General features: G+C 36.2%; 2 protein-coding genes across 13 annotated transcripts in view; one reads left to right on the top strand and one right to left on the bottom strand.

Annotated features, from left to right (window-relative positions):
• Nucleotides 1-10919, bottom strand: part of heph (polypyrimidine tract-binding protein 1 heph) — a 170847-nt gene extending 159928 nt beyond the window's left edge. For 3 of the 9 annotated variants that reach the window (XM_068296824.1, XM_068296827.1, XM_068296829.1), the window contains exons 1-2: nucleotides 10521-10918; nucleotides 9526-9767 (exon numbers count right to left, since the gene is read on the bottom strand). The gene's annotated coding sequence lies outside the window, so the exon portion shown is untranslated. Of the gene's footprint in view, nucleotides 1-2524; nucleotides 2661-9525; nucleotides 9768-10520 lie in introns of those variants that run through there. The other 6 variants (XM_068296826.1, XM_068296831.1, XM_068296833.1 and 3 more) reach the window with 4 other exon arrangements.
• LOC137582337 (putative inorganic phosphate cotransporter) lies at nucleotides 679-16351 on the top strand. 4 transcript variants are annotated; one of them, XM_068296839.1, is made up of 4 exons: nucleotides 679-699; nucleotides 14505-14649; nucleotides 14734-14870; nucleotides 14950-16351. In XM_068296839.1, exons 2-4 carry the CDS (start codon nucleotides 14595-14597, stop codon nucleotides 16237-16239), a joined length of 1482 nt encoding a protein of 493 aa, XP_068152940.1. In that variant the 5' UTR covers nucleotides 679-699; nucleotides 14505-14594; the 3' UTR covers nucleotides 16240-16351. The 4 variants fall into 4 exon arrangements, with proteins under 4 accessions (XP_068152940.1, XP_068152938.1, XP_068152936.1 ...); XM_068296837.1 differs by lacking the exon at nucleotides 679-699 and adding an exon at nucleotides 1400-1471; XM_068296835.1 differs by lacking the exon at nucleotides 679-699 and adding an exon at nucleotides 12049-12380.
• The last annotated feature ends 10491 nt before the right edge of the window (nucleotides 16352-26842 follow it).

The following is a 26842-nucleotide window of genomic DNA, read 5'->3' as shown; positions in this document are numbered from 1 at the left end:
CTCTCTTCACCATTGTCTGATTTCTGCTGGTCTGGCCTGCTCCAAAAATATCGCGTCACATATATACATTTAGCATGAAAACAACAACAACAACAATAATATAGCAACAGCTATGGTGAATAAAAGAATGAAAAATGTATTAATTGGTCTTTGCCAGCGACTTTTGAATACCCTTTTAATTATCAAACACATGTCATCACCGTCGTTTTTTATCACTTCACATGCCACATGACTTTATACTTTGGGGGTAAAAAGGCTTTTACAATGGAAAACTATTCACTTTTGTTGTGCTGGGAATAAGTAAGTTTTATATATTTCTCTTCTATATTTAGCACATTTAAGGAAAATGTCTCGTAATGAAAGGCGCACCTCTCAAAATCTCTGGAAACTCTAACCCTATACAATCCCCTCCAGTTCTTTCTATTATATTAAATGACATATGTATGTATGCCCCGTAAGAACGTAACAACATAACATTTGTCATTTAACCCATTACATTATAATTATAGAGTATGAGAAAAAATAAAAACAAAAAAATGTGAATTTTATTTTTGCGGTTAGTTTTATTTTGAAGTGCATGTGAAACGTATGTCGGAATATGATAAAATAAATGGAATAAACACGAGACGAACACAGATACACACACACACACACAATCAGGGGGAGACACGCACACTTAAACATATAATTTATACATATGTAGGTGGTTATATACATATGTAAATGTATATGTGTTGTAGGTATACATATACATAAGTAATTTAAAATTTCGATGAAATGTAAATTAACACGATTTCAGCAATTGTTTCTGCCAAAGTTTATTATTTTAACGAATTCTTCTTCTTAAAAATATCAGACATTACACTTTTGTACACTGAGAGAAAGCTGTCCATTTCTTATATGTATGTACATTCAAACTTAATCTTGTCTTTTGACAAGTATTAAACGAAATTTATGATAAGAAATTTCTAGGTTTTTTTTTTCGGTAAAAATAAGAATGGAAATATAAATTTTTTTATCAACAATTTCACGTGTTGCTTAAAACTTTCATTCATTGGCTAAGGCGGGAAAAGAAATAATAAGTCAAAAGCATTATAATGATTGCAACTATGTTATAACTGATTGATAATAGCTGTTAGCCACATTAAAAAATGGCTTATAGCATTTATCTGGATATTACGAATTCGGCCATGTATTTTTCTATCTATATTTCTGTGTATCTCTATTTGTGTTCAAGATGACATGGACATAAATTAAACAAAAGTTTTTCATTGGAATCAAATTGCTGCCAATTGCAACTTGACAGTGATGATGGTACTTGAAACCGTTTTTTTCTTATCACAATACGATCAAATATCTCCCACATATATAAAATTTCTACTTAAAAACTTGAGACAAACAATTAGATAACAACAACAAAATTCAAAAGAAATTAACCGCTTTTAGTTTCTGATTTTGCAGATTTGTTTATGTAAGTATGCTCTTTGCTTTGATTTAAGAATTCTCACCGAAAGTCACAAATTTAATTCCGAGACAAAATATTTTGGTTAAAATTTGGCTTAGTTTTCAAGTTTTTGTTTAGATTTCATAGAAATTCTTTTATAGTTTCAGAAATTTTCCATGAATATTTTAGTTTTAGATTTATGAGGGATATTTATAAACTTTATATTCCCTAAGGCATATTAAAAGGCACAAAAGTATTTTTAAAGGCAGGGAATAACAAGAAAAGTGTTTTTAACATTTTTGGGTATTTCCCAAAAATAATTTATAGAACAAAATTTTTATGCTTAATGTATATAAGTATATAAACTTTGAACTCCTCAACTAAATAGGAACTTAACATTAAACTGACTTGTTATGATTAAATTGACTTTACTCCATTGCTAGCTATGTACATACATATAATTCCCTTTATTTTGAACTCTCTTTTCTCAATCTTTGTTGGTCTTTACAAGAGGCGGGGTTTTTCGTGGCTCACGCAGCCACCAAAATGCAATTGCAATTGCACTGGCAGCTGGCAACAGATGTTGGCTTAAGACAGCTTCAAGTTGCAAGTACAATAATACAATAATAATAATGATCATGATGATGATGTTGCTAAGCTAAGGAAGTTTAACTACTTCTTAGCATTCAGGGGCGGCAGCCACCCAAGCAAATGCAGATATATGTATATGTACATCTACTCATCCAAGCCAACTCAACGCGATTCAACTCAACTATTTAGCATGCAAAGGAGGATGCCGGCTGCCTGCCAAAGGCAACTTTTACCCTGGCCAAGACACGACAAAGCCAAAACCAGAAGCCAATGACATGTTGTCTGTACGAGAAGAACAAGTATATATATGTATATATATATACATATGATTTTAATAAATGCCATGCAATGTTAGTTCTTCTCTCTGTTTCTCTTCTACTGTGTCTTTCTGGGCATTCCTTTCTCTTTCAACTTATTGTCAAAGTCAAATGCATGAATGAAATTTGATAATAATGACAAGGATTTTGGATTTGGATTTTTATTACTCACCCACTTTAAAGGAGGCCACTCATGCGAGTTGCTTTCTGCGCTGGCGCCTTCTTCTATTAACAATGATGAATTAATTGTAATAGTAGTAGTAATAATATGTTTAATTGTTTATTCTTGTTTTTTGTTGCTCTTGTTGCGGCGCTGCTGTTTGTTTTGGGTTTGTTTATAACGCGATAACACCACACGTAAACTATTTATAGATCATCAAATGAATATATATATGTATTTAACTATATATGTATATATAGTAATTGGTTCCATATGGAACGCAACACACGCACAATACACACACACACTTGCGCAAAACAGAAAGAGCACTAGGCTATAAAATGCAAGAATCGAATATCGAGAATAAAACTAAAAAAAATGTTTAACAACATTCTTCAGCTATATAGCTTCAGCTATGATTTATCTCTTTTGATAAATCAGATTTAGCAATATTTTTAGATGGAGGATCTCACTTCAAATTTGTTAAGAATTTTGATGGTTTTTTAATCAACCAAACCAGAAACAAAAAAAAAACAGAAACGTTTAAACAAAATATTAAAAAATGAATATACAAACTTTTATGAAAATTTGCATGTGGCAGAGATCTCAAAATTATTTAATTTGTTTGTCAGAATTGCCTTATTATTTGATTTATGCTAGATTGGATCTTTTGACTATTTGGAGGATTATTATCATCATTATTATTGTGATTAATTAATTATTTTATGCGCTGAGTTGGCATTCTTGTAGGCGCCAGACAAGGCGAGGCGGGGCGTGGTGGCACAGATAGAGCCGCCTGTAAAAATCGAAAGTTTGTATGGTTTTATATAGACTATATATCATCATTGACATAATCATTGAATATTTAGACATTTGGATAAGACAAAGCAAATAGAGAGAGAGAGAGAGAGAAAGAGAGAGTATTTGGCTAAGCTTGAAAAGATTATAGAAATAGAAATAGAGACAGAGAGAAAGAGACAGAGATAGAGCAATAGAGTTATGGAGAGAGAGAGAGAGAGAGACAGAAAGACGTACAGAGAGATTTGGCAGAATATTGAGTTAAAGTTAGACAAAGTTTTGTTTGACAGTTTGAAATAATAAACAAAACTCAAAAATGATGTGAAAAATGCATTTCACTAGCTTTCTTAGAAGGATATGGAATGTAATTGTACAATGTGTGTGTAAGTATGTGTGTGTGTGTGTGGTGTTGCATTGCATACATAAGTGGACGAAATATATATATTTTGATTATGAAAAATGGCATTTAATATTAGTAGTATATAAATGTTTAAGAAAACATTTCAAAATAGCCAACGAATGACAAGCAAAAGAAATATGCTGAAACAGTAAGAGAAACAAGGACAGGGGCACAACATATAGTAAGAATATAGAAAGGTGTGGAGTGGGTGGGGGGTGGTGGATGATGTTGGCGGTAATGTAGAACAAAAATTCACAGCGCATAAAATAGAAAATAGAATAAATATTTTTCTTTTTGTTGCTTTATTTGTTTATACACATGTATGTATGTACATATGTACATTTGTACATTTGGAAAATTTATTTGGTGAAGAATGTATTTTTCTATTGTTGTTGCTTTTATTTTACCAATTTATATTAAATGATTTTTATATTTTCTTCTTTTTTCATTTGTTTGATTAGTTTTGAGCTCATAAACAATCAATAGATAAATGCATATGTATGTAAATGTGTGTGTGAGTCTGTGAGCGTGTGTGTGCATTGAGTAAAAATTATTGAATACGCTGGGTTATTTGATTTGAGTGTTGATTGATCAGAGATGGAATTAACAATTGAATGGATATCCATAAAAAGACAAGACGAAAGAAATAAAATTCATATTCCATAATCCAAAAAGAATATTGAATTGAATATTGAATTTTATTTGTAACCAACCCATTCTAAGAGAACCTCTTGCCATTAGAATCGAAACTCTTTGAACTTTTCTTGAAGTCAAAAGTCTTTATCAACATTCAACTATGTAGTTTTAAATCATTTCCTACTTCTAAATCAATTTATGGGTAAAAATGCTTGTTTTAGCACGACATCTTAAAATAAATTGCCCAAATGAAGCTCTCCAGTGAATATTTAGACAATCCCTTTGGGTAGTAGCACTTCAGGAGACTCTGAAATGATAGAATCACACGCTCTCTTGACACCAACGAAACCAAGCGAACGAAAACCGGCAAATGCAACCCTAATTACATACAAATAAAACATCCTTTTCTTATCCTGCCGTCCTGGGGTTAAGGCCAACCCCTTTTTTCGATTTCTTTTTTTTTTCTTCGTGTTTGGCCTCCTAGCAACCAAATATCTTGAGACTCAACGAAACAACGTCATAGAGAGAGAAAGGGGACGCGGGGGCAGGGCAAGGCATTCCCCGTCGCACAGCTGTCGACTCATCATCTTATCAATCAAATGGCAAACACAACACGCAGAAAGGCAGGGAAAGAGGGGTTATTGGGGGGAGCAGAGGAGTGAAAAGAGTTGAACACAATCAGAACAACACAAATTCCATTGAGCTTATGTTTGACATTTACGTGCGCTGTGATAAAAGAAATGTATATTTATATATGTATACATATGTACATATGTATGTATATAGCCCCCCTTCTTCAATCAGTGATACGAAGACGTTGTCGGATTCATTTCATTTCATTTCGATTCGGTTCGATTTGGTTTTTAGAGCAAAGGTAAGTTAAATGCCTGTCTGTGTCTAGGTGTATGTGTGTGTGTCTATGTCCATCATCATTCTGACATGCCACATGCCACACATAATTCGCCTCATAACTAATTTGACAGCCGGAATCATCATCTTCATCAGGGCATTAAGCATTTGCATATTTCAACACCTTAACAAATTGCCCCAGACACCACCCACCCACATACCCCCACAATCCTATCCTCTCTCACCCTATCTCTTGTGTGGCGTTGAAAAGTGATCAATCATGTCAAATATCAATAAATATTTAGATCTGGCGTCTGTTTTTTTGCCTCAATCCAATAATAGTTTTTCTTGCTTTTGCTTTTTGTGTATTTACCACATGTTTTTCATTTTCATCTCAAGGAAAATAAACGCAAATTCATGATTGGAGACTTTCGATTTTAATAAAGTTACATTTAGGTTAATTAAATTACTCATTCTAACACTTTTAGAATGAAAACACTATTAAAAAATTGTTGTTTACATATCGAACCAAATAAAAACATAATTATAATATTCAATTTATTATTTTCCATGATTAAGGATTCAATAAAGCTATTTCCAGATGCATAATTTTAGATAAGAATTTGGCCCTGTCACAATTTATAGTTTTATTCATCATATTCTTACTTTAAAATCAATTTGATTTCTAGTTGGACCCCTTAAACTAAGGAAAATTTTAGGTTTTTTAAGTACAACAATTAAAGAAAGATTTATGACAATAATTGCCCAAGTACTTAGCAGTTAATCGCCAAAAAAGAAAACGTTTAAAGAGCCTAAAAAGCAAATTCTACAACGTTTACTCTTCACAACAATGAGACGTCTTCATGAAGATTTCATCACTCATCAGTTAATGTTGTACTATGTAAACTTTAATTTTTATTTTCGATTTGTAAAGACTTGGTAGGCGTAATCGTCTTGACCTTTTGAAAAACAAGACAATCTCTCATTAATTTCAATTGCCAAATTCAAGGGCCAAAACTGGTTTCAAGTTCAAAAGAAACCAAAACCAAAAAGCGAGCATCATTAATCATGTTTTTTCCTCGTTTTTTTTCGTATTTTTTTCCCCATAGAGTTTTTATTTTCTGAAGCCGTACCATGATTATTGTTACGCACATGCGTTAGTTAATTTGTATGGCTGCCTTAATTAACCAAAAGACACAAACAAAAAAATTACCAAAAATACAACAAAAAAAAAAAAAAAAAAAAAAACAAGACCAAGAGAGAGCCGCGCACTTGTCAAGAGATTTCCCTTTATGAGAAACAGAGTGAAACTTGGGCTAGGAATCATTCGTAACGCATCGCAGCACAACGAGCCAAAGGAAAAAGAAACTACCCACCAAAAGAACACAACTCAAAACACACACCACACACACACACTCACATGACGACACAACAAAAGCACCGAAAATTTTTGTATGTATGCCTCTCAAGGTCAGGCATGTTGAAATTTCGATACTGGGCATTCAACTTGATAATTTATTAAACGCGTTTTTCTGTATTCACGATGTCTAGGGGCAAAGGCAAGGGAAGCTAAAGGAAGGGAGGAAAAAGACCCCAAGTCAAATTAACTCAAATGCGCAAGCGTAGCTCCGAGAACTTTTGCGCAGATACAAATTGTATGAATGTACTCACAACGTGTATGTGTGTGTGTGTCACTGTGTGTTGTATGTGCGAGTCTAACCAAATATGGATCAAAAGATCTTTTAGGGGTAAGATTGTCTCAATGTCATGGGCGTAGACAAAATGTTACCCAGAAAGAAATTCGTACACTTCTTTTACTTCAGCAATAGCCAAATTAACGATCAAGTCAAATTTTATTTCAATCTTTTTCTATTGATCTGCATAATTTGTTCAAGCCCTTTTTAGGCTTGTTATCAAGAAACGCAAGTATATTCGAAAATGATTCTATTTCTCTCCGCTTTTTTTTTTTTGTAAGATGAATATAGAATTTAGATTCTGACCTGATTCCAAATTAGAACCCCTTCTCACACAATTGTTCAGACCATGGCATAGAATTATAAATTTATGTGCCAAGAACTCTCAATCTTTGTGAAATGAATAACGATTTTGCTAAACATTTATCGACAATCAGAAAGTTCTTTCAACCCAGTGACTCAGTCAGGTAAAACGTGTTCTCACAAATGCTTTGATACATTTTATTTATGTTTTTTATTTTATACTACAACAGCCTTGGCCGTGAAATTAAAAAGATTGCAAATATTGCTTGTAAATTTGTTGTTATCTGAAGAAACTTTTGATGTAGAGCGCAGCAGCAACACCCAGAGATAGAGATACAAAATAAGTTTTTACTGATAAGATGAAAAGGCGAAAAAAACTAAAAGATAAAACACGCGAAGAGTAGACAAATGTTTTTTTGTCTGTGAACTCTCTTACTCTCACCCTTTAAATTTCTACTCAATCAGTACGTTTACTTTCGATTAGTAACAAAACAGAAAAAAAAATCATAAAATTTCCAGTCATGCAATTCGAGTTCGAGGCAAAAAAAAAGGGGTAAACAATGTGAATGAACAAGAAGGGTTATTGGTGGGGGTGGGGGGGATGGGTGTTCATCACAATTGGCGTCAACAACAATAACAACAATTGGAGACGAGACGAGTCACTAAATCTCAGTATCCAGCGAGAGAGAGAACCCAAAGCCAGACGCTAATTTGATATTTTAATGACTTTTTGTGTTTGCAAATTACGTCCGTCTGACTGGCTGTCCGTCCGTCTGTTCCTCCCGTCTGCTTTTCCAACATCAAATGAGTCGAGTTTTTTGTGTATCTGAAATAACGGCTATAGTTGTACGTAGAACACGGGTTTTTTCTACAGTGAATTGGAATCAATAGAAATCTGAACCATCACTTAAAAGTGTCTCTGAAAACGGTGAGATAATTATATAGTCTTTGACAAATCAGCCAATTAATAAAGCCCATAGACAACAGAATTCTTATTTTAGGCAATATTACATTTATTGTCATCTCAATTTTTCACATTGGATCTTGGAATTCAGAGTCTAATTCCAATAAACACCAAGCCCAGATTATATCAGAAAGTCACTTAAAGTTCAATTAGACACTATTAATATTACAAAATTTCTCTATAATTAAGAACATTGTATACTTTTCATTGCTTCTCGACATTTCATGGTAATTAGTTTTCCCATAAGGTTTTTCCCCAAATGTACTCTTCTATAGCAAAGTGCCAGACAGTATCGTAGTTAAAACTTGTGAGTGAGAAAAAAAATCACTTCAGCGAAAAGACATATGCAGAAACAAATACAAGCAATGGTAATTAAAAACAGACCGGAAATTAACTTGGTCAAATCGAATCGCGAATCGAACTAATTATTAGTTATTAAAGTCTTTGAGAGTTTTTCAACTATTTTACCAAGAATTGAGTTATTTTGTAGGTAAGTCAAGCATTTCAACCGATCACTTACGGAAAAATTTAACTCAAAATTCCTTTTAAACAGTTTTTAACTGCAAAAAAATTTGATGACAATATATTTATGTATTTTTTTAGCTCTTAATGTGTAGAAATTATTGAATAGAGACGGGATATTTCTATATATGTATGTATGTATTACATATATGTATATAATCTATTACTCTGACTTAAGTTAAATTCCAGCTAACTCAGGCCTTAATTGCTATTCATAGTTTTAAAGAATTCTCTAAAAGACTGACTTGCTCAATAATTCTAATCAAGAATTTTCATTGTGGGATCCTTAATTGTGATTGTAATTAAAATACCCCATCGTATCCTACAGGGTATCGAATTATAATAAACCGACATTAAAGAGAGTATTGTGAGAGCATGGTACAGTGAGCAAGCAAAGAGAGAGAGTGAGGAAGAAAAGGGCGCAAAAACGAAGTTCGAAATGATGAGGTAAAAAATATATTCAAGGTGGAATTATTATTGTGGTTGTTGGTTGTTCGATTTTTTTTTGGAATTACACAATAAGAAAAAGTGAGTAAATATATGTATATACAAAAGACCTTTGTAGGTATGTATGTGTGTATGTAAATATGTGTAAAGAGGGGTGTGTGTGTGTGTGTGTCAGTATGTAAAGTAAATAACGGCACAAAACAAAAACGAACAGAAGTAGGAGGTGGGGGAGGAGAAGGAGTAGAAGTAAAAGGAGCAAGAGAAGTAGGAGCAACAGGTAGATGAACGCACAAATAATACAGAAACAGAGGGTAAAAAGAGGCATGGGGGGAGGAGCAGCACAGCATAGAAAAATAAATAATTATAGTTAAATTAAAAAATAACAAAAAACAAAACTTACAATTTGTTAGCAGGCAAATTTGCTGGTAGCTGCTGTTGTTATTGTTACTGTTTTCGTTGTTGATGTTTATTAATTATTATTATGATTATTTGTTTGCTATATCCACGTGAAATTTGTGTAACTTTTGAGCACTTTGGATTGTATTTTGATTGATTTGCACTTGATATAAATTTGGGATTGCATTCATTCAAACAATCTGCGTATATCTTGAATTTATGTGTTGGGGACTGTAAAAAATGCAACTAATTGGAAAACGAGTTTAAACACAAACAAACACCATCAACTTACACTCTCCCGAAGTATTTTAAAAGAAAAAAAACATATACACTACTTTATATACACATGTGTATATAAAGACTTGAGAAGGAAAATGTATTTGCTCCTTCTTGCATTCGAAACGATACGCCAGAAATATGCAGAAAAAGGATACAAATCCAAAAAAAAGAAGCAGATAAAATTTAAGAACAAAAAAAATAATAAAAGATGAAACGAAAGTAATGAAACCGAAGGGAAATGTGAAAAATGAAGCTGATTAAAACGAATTTCATATAATTTAAACAAATTGACAGAAAACTCAAATTGCACTACACAGCAACAAAGCACAGACACACACTAACACACCCACACGGAGAGAAAGAGAGAGCGCGACCAACACATGCATGTAAGCTTTTTTTTCACTTTTTATTTGTGTTTTGTGTTTTGTATTTATTTATTTGTCATCGGCGCTGCCGGCTTTTTCTTACAGCGTTGATGCAATTTAATAGCCGAACACGCACGTAATTTCTTTACTCTCTCGGGATATTTGTTTAAACAATTAAACACACATGCTTACATATGCATACTGACACACACACAAACACACACACACACTGATGCAGGGCGGCTTCAGCTTTGCCGCTTATTTGTTGTTGCATTTTGCGCGTTGCTTTTTACTTAAACAATTTTTAATTTTTAACTTAACACACATACACGTGATTTTGGCGTTTTGCATTTACCGTTGTTTGGCTGCTTTTATTGTATGCTTCATTTAATTAAATCAATTTATTTCGCCGTCTTCTTTCCGCACGCCGACACAAACAACCGTTACAATTCGACTTTTCTTTCGACAAAAAGGAAAGGTGAAAAGGTAAAAACCTTCAGTCTAATAATGTCTTAAGGATGAATTTTGGAAAATCTGTGTCACAGGAATTCTCACTAAGAAATTTGCACCCATAATCCTTATATTTAATTTTTTGCTTTTGCCTTTTGTTGCCGTTCGGTAAATTGTTGACACAAATTAGCACAGCACTTTCTTAAATCTATTTATTATCATTACATATCAGTAATTTTTGCCATAGATTTTCACGATTTTCGAATTTTTTATCATCAAATTTTTAGCAACAGCCGATCGCGCAACCGCTCACTTCAAAAACAAACCAACAACAAAAAAAAAAAAAACTTCGCCGCGGCTCTCTTCAATTCAATTTAATTCGCTCGGCGCGCTCATTCTTCTCTTAAATGCAACAACAACCACAAGGCTGAATTCGCCCGAGCGGTAAGAAAATTAATATTCGCCATAACTTTTTGCCCTCTCGCCGTAGAAAATTTAGCGCGAAGAAACAAACATTTCTCTCTTTTCGCCGCTACTCTCTTCAGTTCGCTTTCTCGAATTCGCCCGATCTGTTAAAAACCTGCGTATTCGCTGTAACAAAGTGAACATTCGCCGTAAAAAGAGAACATCGCTGCCGCTTACTTTCGCCGCATTTCGGTGATCTCTAGCATACTCTCAGGTGCTGCATTTTGGTCAGCTGTATCGGCGAAATTATCGGTTATCGATAAATGATCAGTTATCAACATCTTCAAAAGTAGTAAGCTTCAGTCAGTGTGCTAACTGAGCGCCAAATTTGAAAATCTACAAGAAATATATTTGCAATTTCTAGACAGGGTATATTAATTTATATGCCCTTGGCAGACTCTTTCATATTTTATTAGGATACGGCTTTTTCTAACTGTTATCTATGATCATTGATTTTATTTACATAATTAAGCAACATTTTGGCAATTTGTCTAATTCCCAAATCACTTTGCAATGATATAAAAACCATAAAATAATAATGTTTCTGGACTAACACTATGAACATTAAAATTAATGTATATTTAATGGATTCTTACTGGACTTCCCCATGCCGATTAGAATTTTTGTATGATAATCTACACCCTTTATACATTTACAAGCTTTAGTTGTAGTTTTTGACATAAAGAGTATAGAGAGCACACTATTGAAGCGCAATAAGCCCTACATTTTGCTTATAGTAGCTAGAAGAACTCAGATTCAACGCCTTGTTATTGTTATTATAAACACAATCTGTCTGCCTCTCACTCACTCGCTAGCTCTTGCTCTTTCGAACACCCTCACGATCTGTCTGTCTCTTGTGGCTATAATTCATTGGATAACTTGTCCCTTAAGCGCGTTTTTTCTTCCAATTGTTATAAATTGATTGGCGCACTGCTTACATTTCGAATCAAGTTCATCTAATTTCTAATTCACATTCGAGCGAACAAAACGTTGGGAGTAGTTGTGTTTCGAGCGCCTCACAACTAGTAAATGAATACGAATCGAGCGCAGTGCACAAATAGAACAAAAAATAAACAATAACAACAACAGCAACTACAACGACAACAATAAAAAACAAAAACAAAAAAAAAGCGCCCAAGCAAATAGAAAAAAAGAAAAAATTTAATTAAAATTTGTTATTAATAGAAACTATAGCTAAAAACCAAAGTGCAAATAGTGAAAGATTTTTGCCTGAACATTCGGCTCGGCTCTAAGCAAATTGTTTGACTTTTTTGTTTTCTCTCCAATTGCAACAAAACAAGTGAGTGTTGGCTTTGGCCATTCACAAATTCATTATTCATAACCGGATTACAATATATTTACATATACATACATATATACAAATACCCCGCTCACTTACAAGTTAAATGGAAGTGTGCCAATTGAAAAGAAATAATAATAGTAATATGAAAACGAGGAAAAATGCCTGCAATAAAATTCAAAGATATTGTAAAATTTAAATGAAATAGAAACATGCAAACAATGTATTTTGTTTGGCATTATTTTTACTGCATGTGTGTGTGTGTGTGTGTGAATGCAGTCGTGTTCGTGTGTAACTATTGTTGTTTGTTTTTTCAATAAATGCGAGACAAAAATGCCAAACATTATTAAGACTTATTAAGTGGCTGATGCAAATGGGGGGAGGTATGTGAGTCTCTTCTTCCATTTTACTTTACCTTGGCATGAATTTTAGTGACCCCAATCAGTGTAGCATTGTTGACAGTGTGACCGTTTGTTTAGTGCGACCATGCTTTAATGTGATTCTCGTAAACATTCAATTGTAATCGAAGCAAATCGGCTAAATTCTAACCTCAAACAAATGGCATGAAATTTAATTTCTGAAAGCACAATCTCAACACTCACTACCCGTAGACAATGTGATGTGAGTTCTAATTTTGTCATTTCTTTTCTCTTTTTTTTTTTGGATGGGGGGTGCCAAATACGTATGTGGGTGGAGGTCTCCGACATCCATACATTGTGTCTCTCTAAGGCTATTCGAGTAATTTACAAAATTTGCACTAAAATGTAAACAAAAATTTGAATGTGCAAATATTTGCATGGGCCCAAAAAATATGCTTCGAACATTGCATTGTTTTTAGGCGGTATAACATACTGTTGGGTAGGTAGGTAGTAGATGGTATCGATTAACGCCATGGCTACTCTGCACTGCACTAACCATTTGTAGTGCCACGCAGCTTCTGGTTTTGGCACATTTAGAAACTTTTTGAAACAATTGAGAAAGTAGAGAGAAAAAAAAAAATAGAAAAGAAATTGCATATAGAATCTAACAATAATAGCAGCAACAGCACAAACAACGAACGGCTTTGCATTCAAATGTGTCTACACTTGAAAAAAAATAAAGTGTAAAATCATTTGAAACTTATGAATTTTGATTTTGAATCCTGAAAAAGAGAAGATGTTTCAAAGAAACTGCTTATCCAGACAGTAATCTTATCTCGCTTTTCTTTATCTAAATTTTAGCTAAGTATGATTATTTTTGAAATAAAAAGATTTAGATGGAAAATATGGCTTTAGGAAGTGTAAATGAGAATTTGGTCTGGCCAATCTATTCGAAGTGGATTATTTCTTCGAGTGTCTCTGAGTTGACTGTGCATCTGCATCTAGCACCAAAAAGTATCTTGTTAGCTGCGCAGATACAATTGTAAATGCTGAGATTTGAATTTCTTCTTTGTTTTTGTTATTTTTTCGTCCCCATACTACCCCCCATCTCTGCTCTTACCCAATCTCCTTGATATTATCGACAAAATTTGCACACTAACATACAGCGTGTGTGTGTGTGTGTTTTGCAAGTGTGTCCAGAGCACAAATCTGTAACGGGCTCAGGCATATTGGCAAAAAAAATAAAGAGGGGAAAAATGAAAACAATTGTTGAAATAACAAACAAGTAGGATTTCAGCAGAAGAACCATCTATGTATATGTATGTTCGGTGTCGGTGTCCCTTTAACAGGAAGTCCCTAGTTATTCTCCATTCATGTCTTGTTTTTCTTCAAATGTCACGCCTGAGTAATCAAAATATACTAAATAATATGGATGAATAGCTCCAAAATATGATTAGATTGATTTTAAGTGGATATCCAATCAATCAGATTAGCCCTGTTGACTTTTGGATGAATATATAAATTTTAATTTCAAAATTGATTTTATTAATTGAAGATTAGTTGTTATTTCAAGAAAACTGTAAGATGGGGTTGATAAAATCAATAATGGGGTTCCCAAAGAGCTTACAACAAGTTATTAAAACCTCTCGAATTCGCAATGCTCTCATCGTTAAATATTGAAATTTTTGTCAGGTCAGCTTAGAATTCGTCACTCGTGATTGATTGACTGACCCACAATGCAACGAATTTGTTATTCTGTTTTCAGTGACCATTAGGAACATTTGAATTACAGACAAGAAAAGAAAATAAACTAAAATCATACGCAAAAGAATAGGGATCAAAATCAGCTCCACTTATGGCAGTCATGGACACGGCGAGTTCCAGAGAACTTGATGTTGAGGCAGAGAAAGGTAAGTGGGAGTGGCAAACTGGTTAAATCTCTTTCAAGCATCTCATAGCAAAATATACAATGTCCATCGTCTCATTGCCGTTAGTACCCCGAATTGGTCTACGTCATTTACAGGCACTGCTGCTGTTCATTGGTCTGGTGGTCAACACAATCCTCCAATTCAATGTGGGAGTGGCCGTGGTGGCCATGACAAAGGCCACATCCACAAATGTGGAAACGCCCGTAAGTAACTAGTGACTACGCCCCCAAATCCCCAGTTTGCTTTCACGAACGAACGTTTTTTGTACTGTTTTCTTTGCAGCACTTCAACTGGACCGAAGAGGAGAAGTCTTACATTTTGTCTAGCTTCTATTGGGGATCGGCGCTGACGCAGTTTCCCGGTGGCTATCTATGCAAGCGCTTTGGTGCCAAACTGGTGCTCTTCTTGGGTAGCATTGGTTCAGCTATGCTGAGTGCTGGAACTCCACATGGCGTCTATGCAGCCGGTTGGCAAGCCTTTTGCGTGATTCGTTTTCTGCAGGGTCTGTGCCAGGGTGTGACGTTGCCTTGCATACATCAACATCTGGCCAACTGGGCCCCGGAGGTGGAGCGAACCCGTCTAGGTGCCTTTGCCTATACAGGATTCGATTGCGGAAATGTTTTAGCCATGTACGCGGCAGGCGTGATAGCCAGCTCCTCATTAGGTTGGCCTGGCATAAGCTACTGCTCGGCGGGATTGGGTCTTATGTGGTCTTTACTCTGGCTAGTGTTGGGTTCAAATCGAGTCAACGAGGCCAGTTGTATTAGTACAGCCGAGAAGCGTTACATAACCGGCGACTTGCAGCGTTGTGCTAAGCGAGAACGTAAAATGCCCATACCCTGGCGAGGAATATTCACCTCGGCTCCAGTCTATGCGTTGCTATGTGCCCGTTGTGCAGATACTTGGGGTCTGGCCACCATGCAGGCCGAATTGCCAGCCTATTTGAGTGGCGTTCTGGAACTGAATATGGAGAGCAACGCCTTGTTTTCAGCCCTGCCGTTCCTGCTGATGTGGGGCATGTGCTATGTCTATCTCATCGTGGCCGATACGATCCTCAAACACAAGTGGTTGAGTCTCACTGCCCTGCGTAAGGTCTACAATAGTATAGCTCTCTGGTCACCAGCTCTCATTATGCTGATTCTGGGTTTTGTGGGCAGAGATCAGAAACCGCTAGCCCTCGTCCTGTGCACTCTGAGTGTGGGCGTTAGCAGTGCGGCAACAATTGGCAGTGAATTGAACACCATTGACCTTTCGCCCATACATGCTGGCATTCTTGCCGGCATAATGAGCACCTTCACCAACCTGGTAGCCCTGATGACGCCTCTTGTCGTGGGCGTTCTGGTACAGGATCCCACACAACGTAGTCAATGGCAGGTGGTCTTTACTATTGCCGCCTTCTTTCTATTTAGCGGGAATGTCATCTATTTGATATGGGGCACAGCAGAGACGCAGCCATGGAATAACTGGGGCAGGGAACAATCTCATCTGCCAGAGGAGGAGCCATTCGAGAATGCCAAACTCGAAATTGCAGGAGATGGAGTAGCATTCAATGGTGATTTGAAGCCTGCATAAGAATCATTTAAAACGATCAAATGAAAACATTATTTTTCAATGTACTTAATTACATTTTTATAAAAACCATTTCGAAAAAAAATAAATCATTCAATTTTTGTACTGAGAAAAGTAATAACTTTGAGTTTGTTCACGACATTGTCATAAAAAGTTTCCTATTAGTGACTATGCCAAATTTTATTAAAATGGGATAACTATATTATATTGACAGGTATATTTTTCACATTGAAGGCAAATTGAAGGACTTTTTGAAGAAAGGGGATACACTATCTCTGGTTTTGCCACATTAAAGAGGACAACATTTTTGTATAAAATTTATCACTTTCAAGTCTAAGCTAATCCAGTTAACTTAGAACAGAATCATGAAAGAGTTAGTTATTGTTTTAAGCAAACAATAAACTTTAAGAAAGACAACTTAACAAAATTTAAAATTTTTCTTTGAATAGATTTTCAATGTTCCATGAAGAGACATTGTTTGTTTTGACTTTAAGCCTTTTGCATAAATATTGTGTGAAGAGTAAATAAAAGCAATGTTCTAATCATGATTTATAATGGTGAATTATAAATATATATATGTGTGTGTGTGTGTATATAAATACTTTTGAGCATTGCATTTGTATGGGGGCTTATTGTTCGATTCAAAAAAAGAGGCATTCATTTTATTAGCCTTTCTGTGCACCTGGTCAGACATGGACCATGGCAAGTTGATGGCCATCTACTACAAGTTTTGGTTTTTGTTGCTGCATAAAGAAGACATTAAAAACTGTGCAGAGACAACGGCAACAACAATAGACATAAATAAATAACAGCTGCTCACTTTCCGTTTTGTGTTGCATATTTATAGGCGCATAAAATATTGTCGTTTATTTTTAATTTAATGACAAGAAATTTGTGCGCGTCTTCTCTTGGCTAGAAGGTTGCTTTTGTCCCACGTAATTTCCATTTGGTAATGGGCAACTGCCTGTGGCAATTGTAATCTATCTTCCGTTTCAGTCCCCCCTTCTCGCTATCCATGTCACCCCACGGCCCTCTCTTTGACACTCTTCTGGCATTTTGTGCAGTAGACAACAACGAGAAACAATTACAACAACAAATATCACTTCACATGGTCGAAACAGATAATAAGGGGCCAATGTGGTCAGAGGAGCCATCTGTCAGAGGGTAAGAGAATGGTGTGAGACGGCATCGGATGGGGTGAGGGTCCTGGTGGGTTGAAGGGGGATGTTTAGTGCGCTTGGCACGTTGATAAAACATTTCATTTCGTTTCGTCTCGTCTCATTTCGTTTTTATTTTATTTACAATACGCACGCAGTTTAGGTTTGAGCTTTTTTTTGTATTTTGAAGAGCGCGTTATGTATACGCCATGTTGTACGGCATGGTCATCAGCATCATTTGAATTAAACGCAATCATTTTGGGTCATTATTTGGATACGTGCGCTAAATGAGACGCGACGCAAAACGCCCACCATTAGCACTTCCCTCCCAATGTGGTCATAAGGGAGGGCTTGGGGGACAGGGGAAGGCATTTGAGTTACGTGCGTAAAGATTGCGTTATTTATAACTGTCCGTTACATATACCCCCCACTCTCCTCGTGGCTTCGTTACAAGTTACATATGCTCACTTTGGAAACAGGAGGCGGGACGGGGCATGGTCATGGCTTTTAGCAAAATTAAATGTTACGTTTAAAAGTTAACACCTCATCGTGGCCAAGCGAAGCGATTGCTAATGATGCCAGCATAATGCAACTTCATATCTACCAAAGCTAAAGTAGCTTCTACTGCTGCCGCCTGTTTGATTCTTCTTGATTCCTGGCACATGCCACCTGCCGCCTTCTGACTGCAGACGCTCAAACTGATGCTGACAGCGTCCTTAATTAAAAGCAACTTGCAGCTTTATTCGCCAAAAATAAAAATAAAAATAAAAACAAAACAACTGCAACTTCAAACTCAAACGCAAAATGCAACTCAAACCCAGGAAAAAAAACTTTGACGTGTGCATGTTGCCTTTTTTTTTTCGCTTTAGCCTTACTATTTTTGGCCAACTTTTTGGCGCCCGGCGCGTGTCTACCAAGCGTGGCAGCTTCTAATTAATGTGCTTTACCCCGTCCCAACACTCATCCTGCCTGCAAAAAAAAAAAAGATCCAAAAGTTTTTTCCCAACTACGGGAAACTGGCAAGGTAATTCCTCTCTAACTGCAACGTATTCCACTGCCTTCAGCACAACAAGATACTCTGAGCCATTTTCAGAGTTGACGACGTCTGCATACCCTTTGCAAGCTCATAGATGATCTAGGCTGAGATCTGGTTTTTATTTATAAGAAAGCAAAACGCCTCCTGGCCTGGTGATTGGAGATTTCGCTATGCTGTTATGCTGTTATATGATCCTCATCTTTGGAGAATTGCTTATTACTGATAAATAAAAGTTCCTTTATGTCAGCAAAAGGCATTTTTTTTTTTTAAATGTCCTTAGAGTATGTACCCAAAATATAAAAAAAACTAAAGGAAAACACAAATATTAAAGTGCCAGATTCAATTTGACAACACTGACAACAATCTGAGACTCGGAAAATGCGAATCGTTATGGTATATTGAGTTAAAAATTTTATATACAATTTTTGCCACATGTGCTATAATTGCCTGGAAGCCAATCTAAGGCAAGTGTGTGGCAAAAGTTTCAAATTGAATTACCCTAATGCTGTTGACCAAATTTGTTCAACTGTTTAGTTTGCTTAGATTTCTCTCTCTCTTTCTCTCCTCCCCTGGTAAATTGGCTTCTCGACTCAAGTCGGATGTGAAGAAATGGAAATATAATTGTTTTATCTAGTAATAGTTTTTGGCAAAAAGATAGTTCAAATAATTTAAAATTAATCAAATTGAAAGCAGTTGATAAAAACTTCTAGGTATTTATTCCTTTTTTTATTTCTTAGTTTTTAGCACATTAACTTTTCAGTTTGCACTTGAAGTGCTAAATGGTTAGATAAATAAATAAAAATATCAAATTACAAATAAGATTGAAAGAATGTTTTGATGGAATTTAGAGGTTAAATTTTGTATGGCTTAATGCTTTATCTCAGTGGCAGGATACCCAATATTGAAACTAAAGCTAAGTCATAAGTCTTGTCAAGTATTTTTTGAGCCACTTTCTTTTGTAGTTGTTATATGAGATTTTGTGGTCTCTTTTTGTTGTCTACTTACTTAGAGTATTATCATATTTTTCAGTTGCATTTTGCAGCCAATTTATTTGCCTCGGCAAATTGAACAAAACAAAGTATGAAAAATAAAATTAAATTGTGAATTCGTATACATGATTCATGGTATAAAAATTCTTGAGCATGAGTCTAGATGCGGAATAAAGTGAAGTGGAGTTTGGCTTTTGTTGTTATAACTGAATATTTTATAATATTTGCCTTTTGCGTGTGGTGGCTGCCAATTGGCAGCATTGTCACTGTCACTCAAAAGCGTCAAAAAAGTGGAGGGAAAGAGAGAGAAGAAAGGAACGACAGCAACAACTCTTTGCCACATACGACAGGCAACATATTTGTAATAAGAGACCGACCAATGGTTGAGGCGGGACTGGGTTTGGGGTGGGGCGGACGCGTAGCCAGAAACAACAATGTATGTAATTCAATATGCAAATTGGCGACAACAATTTTCTACTTTTTTTCAGTGTACATGAAGCGCACACTTTGCCATGGTCTGATTGCAGAACAAGGACGAGTGGGAGAGCGTGGAGCTGTGGATGCAGCCTCATGGTTATGGGCCATAAAACTGTGATATGATGCTTTTTCCTCCTAACAGCAGATAGCTGTATTAAACTTGCGAATATTTAGCCGCTAACCAAAAATACCATTTGGAGTATATCATTAGACTGACAGGCGTCCAATAATTGCAACTCTATTTAATACTTTGGCTTTGATAATGATGTCGCTGACAAGAGAGAGACTGAGACAGAAGGAGCGAGTCCTAGTGAGATGAATGAGGACAATAGTAGAGGGCTAACCACAAGGACAGAGTTTGGCAACAGCCAGCACAATGATCTTGTGATTAATTAGACTCGCAGGCATTTTATATGTACTAAGTGCAGGGGATAGGCTCTAATTGAACATGAAATAGTGCCTACTAGTTGTCCTATGACTACGCTACAGTGACTACCATTTACGCATGCATGTGAGTAACTCCATATAGCATATGTATGTATGAATGTATGCATCTGTACAGCGTGTGCGTGTGTGTATGTGTAAAGTAGTTGCCCGAAAATTCATCAGATGATGTCTAAGTGCAGACGACAGCACTTGAAAACTGCACAAGGCACTCTATGCACTTTGGCGAAAGCAATAGAGGGGCAAAGTGGTGAAGTGTGTGAAGTGTACGGAGTTGGCCATAATGCCTTTGGCTTGGCGAATCATACCCAAACTGCCATCTATCTAAATCAGTTGAGTCTCTCAATAAGTGTGTGTGCGTCTATGATGATGATAGAGGGAACCTGCGGTTTTCGGCTTGACTTCTCCATTGCCTTTGCTTGGGTCCATGGCTCTGTCGGTATGAATTTGGATTTAGGTCTTGAGTATTTGGGTCTTGGGCTTCTCTGGCATGCGTGCACAAAATTTCAAATTAAATAAGCACAAATCAAATATTTTGCAATTTCTGTCACTGCATGCCATTGCCGACTGGCGGCAATGGGAATCGGAGATGGCATCGAAGCTTAAATCTTGCTATAGCAATGCCAATGAGCCTGAAGGTGGTGGTGGCCGGGATGTACCATGTAGGAGTTACTTCATAGACATTGATTTATGTGGTTTCTCTGGTCGGTTGCTGTAGTTGTACATATGTATGTATATGGTAGATGTAGCTGTTGCTGCCATTCAGTTTATTTGTTGTGTAGTTTTGGTAAAGAGATGACTGAACGAACAGGCGGATGTGTGTGGAAGTGGTGCTCGGATATGGGTCTGACTCACAACTGGCACATGGTTTGGTTTATTGGCTGAAAAATTAAGTTGCTAGTGGCATGTGTTGAGTGCCGCTGTTGTTGTTGTAGTTATTGTTGCCCCCCAAAAGAGATTATGGTCATGTAATACATAACCGCTTTCCATTTTGATGAATGAACGTACATTCAAAGCAAATGGTTTTATCAATGGTTTATCGAGACGTTTTAACGGAAACTTAATGGTAATAAATATAAGTAAAGTAAAGATTGAACTGGACTCTTTTTTTACATTTTACAGCACTAAAATTGTTGATTTGTTGATCCATTAAATATTTGTTCTCTTAAAGTTATTCTGCCTTGGAATAAGGTTAGTTAAATCAATCGACGTTGGAATTAAAGTTATACACTATTGTACTTTAGAGCATAGCTAGATACGTAAGTATATTCTCATTCAATATAGTTTCTAGTTTCTAGTTAGCAACTAAGTCAATTAACGAGATTGTGCAGTAATTAGTTTAATTGCTTGACGATTTTTAATAAGAAAAATGTATTATGGATTATAGTTTTGTTGAGATAAACAAAAACTTTGTAAACTATTAAAATGATTGATAAAAAATTATGTTGATTGCTTAGTTTTAAGTGCTAGTTTTTTCCAGTGTCGCAACAAAAGAGTCTTTTGACGATAATCATCAAGTAAAATGGCAGCTGGTGAGTGTGAGAAACTAGCCAACTAATTAGTCAAGCAACACCACAATACTCGAAGGGAGAGAGGGAGAGAAATGAAAAAGAAGGAAGAAAGTGGTATGCATAGAAAAAGCGACAAAAAATTATGACAAATTAAAAAGCAGCTGGTCTGTGTTGGACACAAGAGAGCAAAGTGGCGGAGGGGTAGAAGTCGTCTATAACAAAGGCAGGTGGAGCCCCCACCTTCATAATTACCAGAGCCATTGCAATAACAAAAGCAGCCAAATGGCCACTGACCAAGTCAATGTGAGAGTGAGAGAGAAAGTGGGACCGAGGGACTGGTGTGTGATGAGACAAAAGGACTCGACCATCAGCAGGCTGGTTATGCTGTTTCGTCACGGCCATGTCTGTGGTTCGGCTCATTGGTTCGCCCCAGTAAAAGAGTAGTCAGTGCTTGGGTAATTTTTCATGACCTCCACTGGCGCCCCACACCTTTCCTTTCCCTCTTTGGCTTTGGTTGTCCCCATTTGCCCCACATAAATTAAGCAAAACGTATTAATTTCTTTTTACTTCCACTTCCTGGTGGCCCTCTACCAGGACCTTGCTATGGCCCTTTTTTCTTTTATATGCGTGCAAAAATTTATGCTTGAATTAAATATGATGACCGAAAAAGCAGTCACTCAGTCGCCGTGTTGTTGCCAACGTGTTTCTTATTTACACATGTACAACACGGCGTATGCGCATTGTAATGTACAACAGCGTGGACAATTAATCTTTTTTGCCACGCTTGTTTTATGTGTGCGTTTTCTTTTAACGCAACAGAGAAATTCCACTTCCTGCCGCCAAGTGGACAACCATCATCATGTGGCTGGGTTATAATTGAATTTTCATAGCCATTACAAGAAGTTTCTCTCACTCGCTCGTCGACGTCTCTGATGATTCCAGCTTCTCTGGTCATTATTTAAATGTAACGACTCTTTATTATTATGGCAATCGAAAGGCAAATGATTCCCTCTCTTTATAAATATAAATCAAATTAGAAAACAGCTAAAAGAGAAACAAGTCAAAACAATTGCCACATGTTGCATGGCCATTTGTCCAAGGAGAACATCATGCCACAGGCTTGGACCTGGCCTCTGTTCATAATGTGCCATACTCCGCAACTAGGACCCCAGACAATCAGGGGGAAACGAGACCAAAATGTGACATTTATAGCAAAAGTGAAAATGTATCCTCAACCATCAGACTCAACTTAAAAGACATTACAAAAGACATTTAAAATTTTAATAAAGTTGGTGAGTTGGTTTGGTTTTTTTTCTGCTTTTTGTGTGTGTATATGTATATGTGGCCAAGAAAAGATTTATGTTATGACAGTGTAAGTCATGAAAGTAGAAGAAAGAAGGAAAGTAAAGTGTCTTAGCAAAGGATTGTAATAGTAGAAAGACAGTCAGAAAATGAGAGAGAAAAAGAGATAGAGCCAGAAATCGTAACATGCACTCCAAGTACTTACCAATTGTAAGAAGGGATGTAACGTGTAAGTTAAGCTGAAAGTAGATAAAATAAATCATATAAATCTTCTGTTACACTTTAGGTAATTGATATAGCAATTTTTGGCAGTCTTGAGTCTTGTATTCAAGTGTATGATTATGTGTAAGGTACTCATGTCAGTTAAAGAGAAAAGAGAGAGAGATGGCTCTTATATATACTTAAAGGATTGACACGAAGATATAGTAGCTATTTAATAGATTTTAAAAGTAAAGATTGTAGAAATATTAAAATAAAATAAAGGTTATGATAGTATCTAATCCTGTTACTACTCTTCGTTTAGATTTACCGTCTCAATTGAAGGAACATTTCACCTCTGTCTTATAGAGTCTTACCCCATTTTCAACAATTTGCGAAACCGTTAAGGCTGTCCGCGTTCACCGTTAACGTGAGTCATGGACATGGACACATTCCCTGGCCGGTACAAGTTGATTGACAAACACAGCCCGCCACGCCGGTTTGGGAGAGTTCACATTGATGAATGACAGCCATTGCTTTCCATAAACCGAAATTTGGCCGTAAAATGAGCTGACCAAGGAACACTTTGTCACACGTCAAAACCTGGACTATGTGGAGGAATTTCGTTGAGCCATTTTCATAACAGAGCGCATACTTGGCGACAACGTTGAGACCATTCCCGTGTCAATGGAGAATATGCACATAGCACACAGATGTGCCAAGGCAGAATGCACTTGCAGGTTCTGTGTGTGATACCCAGTTTTCCGACGGTGAAATTGCGTAACCATCTTGCCGTATGCCAAGAAAAGTATGCAGCCGCCAAAATGGCTTTCAAGCTACCATGTAAACAAGAGTTCACCCAAATGGTTTTTGGCACGCAATTTCCAGGCTGTGTCAGTCCAATTTGTTTCAACTAACAGCCCAAAAAGAGCATTTGAATCCCAATTTCTCGAGAATTTGGCTAATCAACATTGGTTTTTTACCATCAAATAGATAGACATGGTAAACTTTACAGACAAAGCACAAGAAGAACTGGACATCTGGGTATGGGGAATATGTATTGTTACCACTAGAAAACAAACAGCAAATAAATGCCAAGTTTTTTCTTTGTTGTTTAAATAGAACGAGAATGTCAAGATTTATGCGATTGTGCAGACAAGTCCAATTCGAATGTCGACTTATCAATACTCTATTACCTTTTACTGTAAAAGATCACAAAATATCATTTCTAAGTTAAGATGGAAATCACTCTACATAAGATTACTTTAAAGTAATAGTTCCATTTTTGGTAACGCCTTTAATATATCCTTTAACAATTTAGCTTTCTGGGCATAGAAATGACAAATATTGTTTGGTGGAAGCAGGAAAATAGGCGTTGTTTTATGACAAAATCAACAGAAACCTTAACATAACCGAACCCAATTCCAAGATGTTGACGCAGGGTAAACATGACATAGGATGTGGAGATAAACAATCGATCAAAAAAATCGAGACAAATCGTTGTTGTATAGTAAACAAAAGCCAAATGTGTTCACACCTTGACAGTCTGCCACACCCGCACACACGCACACACACACATTGAGAAGGGGCGGTCAAGCAAACAACATTTCACTTGGCTGGCAAAAGGCTCTGGCAAAAAGGCAAATTCAATTTGAGCTGTCAAAAATCTGACCAATATTGGCTGCGAATGTGACTCTGTGTGTGAGTGTGTATGTGCGTATGTATGTATGTATGTGTGTCTGACACAATAAATCGATTGAAAACGTAAATGAAATTGACAGTCAGCATGCCAGGTGACCAGGAACCGTGTGAAAAGCGCTCTACCCAAACCACGACAGCAACGACATCAAGAGGAACCAACACCACCATCATCATGAAGGAATCGTATCCAGCTTTCTGTTAAGCAGCTTGACATTTCGTACCGTTTGAAGTTGCCGGCCATTGTCAGTGAGAATGTATGGATGGATGGATGGCTGGATGGATGGTTGGCTGGTAGCAGGAGGAGGAGGAGACAAAGCAGGTGAGAGATTCTCCGGTGGGTGGGTTAGACAGGTTTTTGGGGAGTACAGCCTTAAGTAAGGCATCAAATTAATTTGACATTTGCTTTGTCACTGTCAGCTCAACGCTTGGATTTTCGTTAGCGTGGGGTTAACAGCCAGGTTAACCGGCCGACTTGAAAGCCATTGACCAAAGCGACCCACAGAGACCATACGCCTCAACCAGACTGCAACAATTGATGATGATATATTGCTGGACTTTGATTGGAAATATTCTCACACAACACACACACAGACACCACCACATCGCATACTCACACACAATGCAGATCAAACGGCTGTAAAGTGTTTGGCTTATTGACACTTGATTGGAGTGGCCTATTAGCCAATTCCTTTGCCTGGCTCGCTCTCTGGCTTAACTTTGGTTATCTTTAAAGTGCTATTAAGCAAATTAGCGTAATAAAATTACATTCAATTTGCAAACATCGTTAGACTAAATGTATTTTTTGAAAAAAATAACACAGATTGACATACGTCGGCACCAACAACGGAATACAATAATATCAAAAGTAAGCTTGGTCATAAATATGAAAGCAAAAACTAAGTTTCACTGCAACGAAGTTTTAATACACTTCCTAAATATGTTATAACTATTGAGTTCTGAAGATGATTGTCTCCTTCTATTCTTTCATTTAATACTTCACCTTAGGCAAAATAAAATGAACTTTAGTTTACAAAAAATTTAAAAATATAAACTGAATCGTCAGTAAGAATAGTTTATTTAGTGAATTTGTTTAGTTACTTAATAAAAGTTAAAATAAACATTTAACTTGTTATTTTATTCATTTTCTTTTTTGGGAAAGTGTATAAAAATAAAAATAATAATGTTATTTTTTAATTTACCTAAAATGTTGTAACACACACACACACAGAAGCACACTAACAGGCACTCACATATACACCCACAGACACACATTTTTATGAAAATAACAGTAGCAAATCTGAGGGGAGGTCGGTGAGGAAATGACTTGAATGTGTCTTGAAGCACGACCTGAGGCACAGTGGTTGGTGGTTTTATCTGTTGACGATGATTTATACCAAGTGAAACTTTATTAAAATGAAATGTCAAAACGAATTTCTTAGCTGTCAAATGACCAAGATCATTCCGTAACGATAGGTTGGTTTTCATTTCCCTCAACTAAAACTAAATATAAACCTTTTCTAAATATACGACAGGACTTACAACTTTCTAAGTCAAAATTAGGAAATCATGTTACAAAAATTAGGTAAATTATATAAATAAAACTTAAACAAATTTATGTAAATAAAATATCACTGTATAGAGAATTTACGAAACATACTAATTAAGTAACGTTTAACAATATTGACTTAGTTCTGATACTTTTTTGAACCACTGTGGGGCAAAGCTATTATGCCGTAAGCACCGCTACTTAGTGGCAGATTTTGTTTTTATAGCATGCACTGTCCTGGGCAC

The sequence above is a fragment of the Drosophila tropicalis genome, unplaced genomic scaffold (genome assembly GCF_018151085.1).
Source record: "Drosophila tropicalis isolate 14030-0801.00 unplaced genomic scaffold, ASM1815108v1 contig_859, whole genome shotgun sequence".
In the NCBI taxonomy this organism is placed as follows: domain Eukaryota; kingdom Metazoa; phylum Arthropoda; class Insecta; order Diptera; family Drosophilidae; genus Drosophila; species Drosophila tropicalis.
The sequence above is the reverse complement of the archived record's forward strand: the minus strand, read 5'-3'. Positions and strand labels throughout refer to the sequence as shown.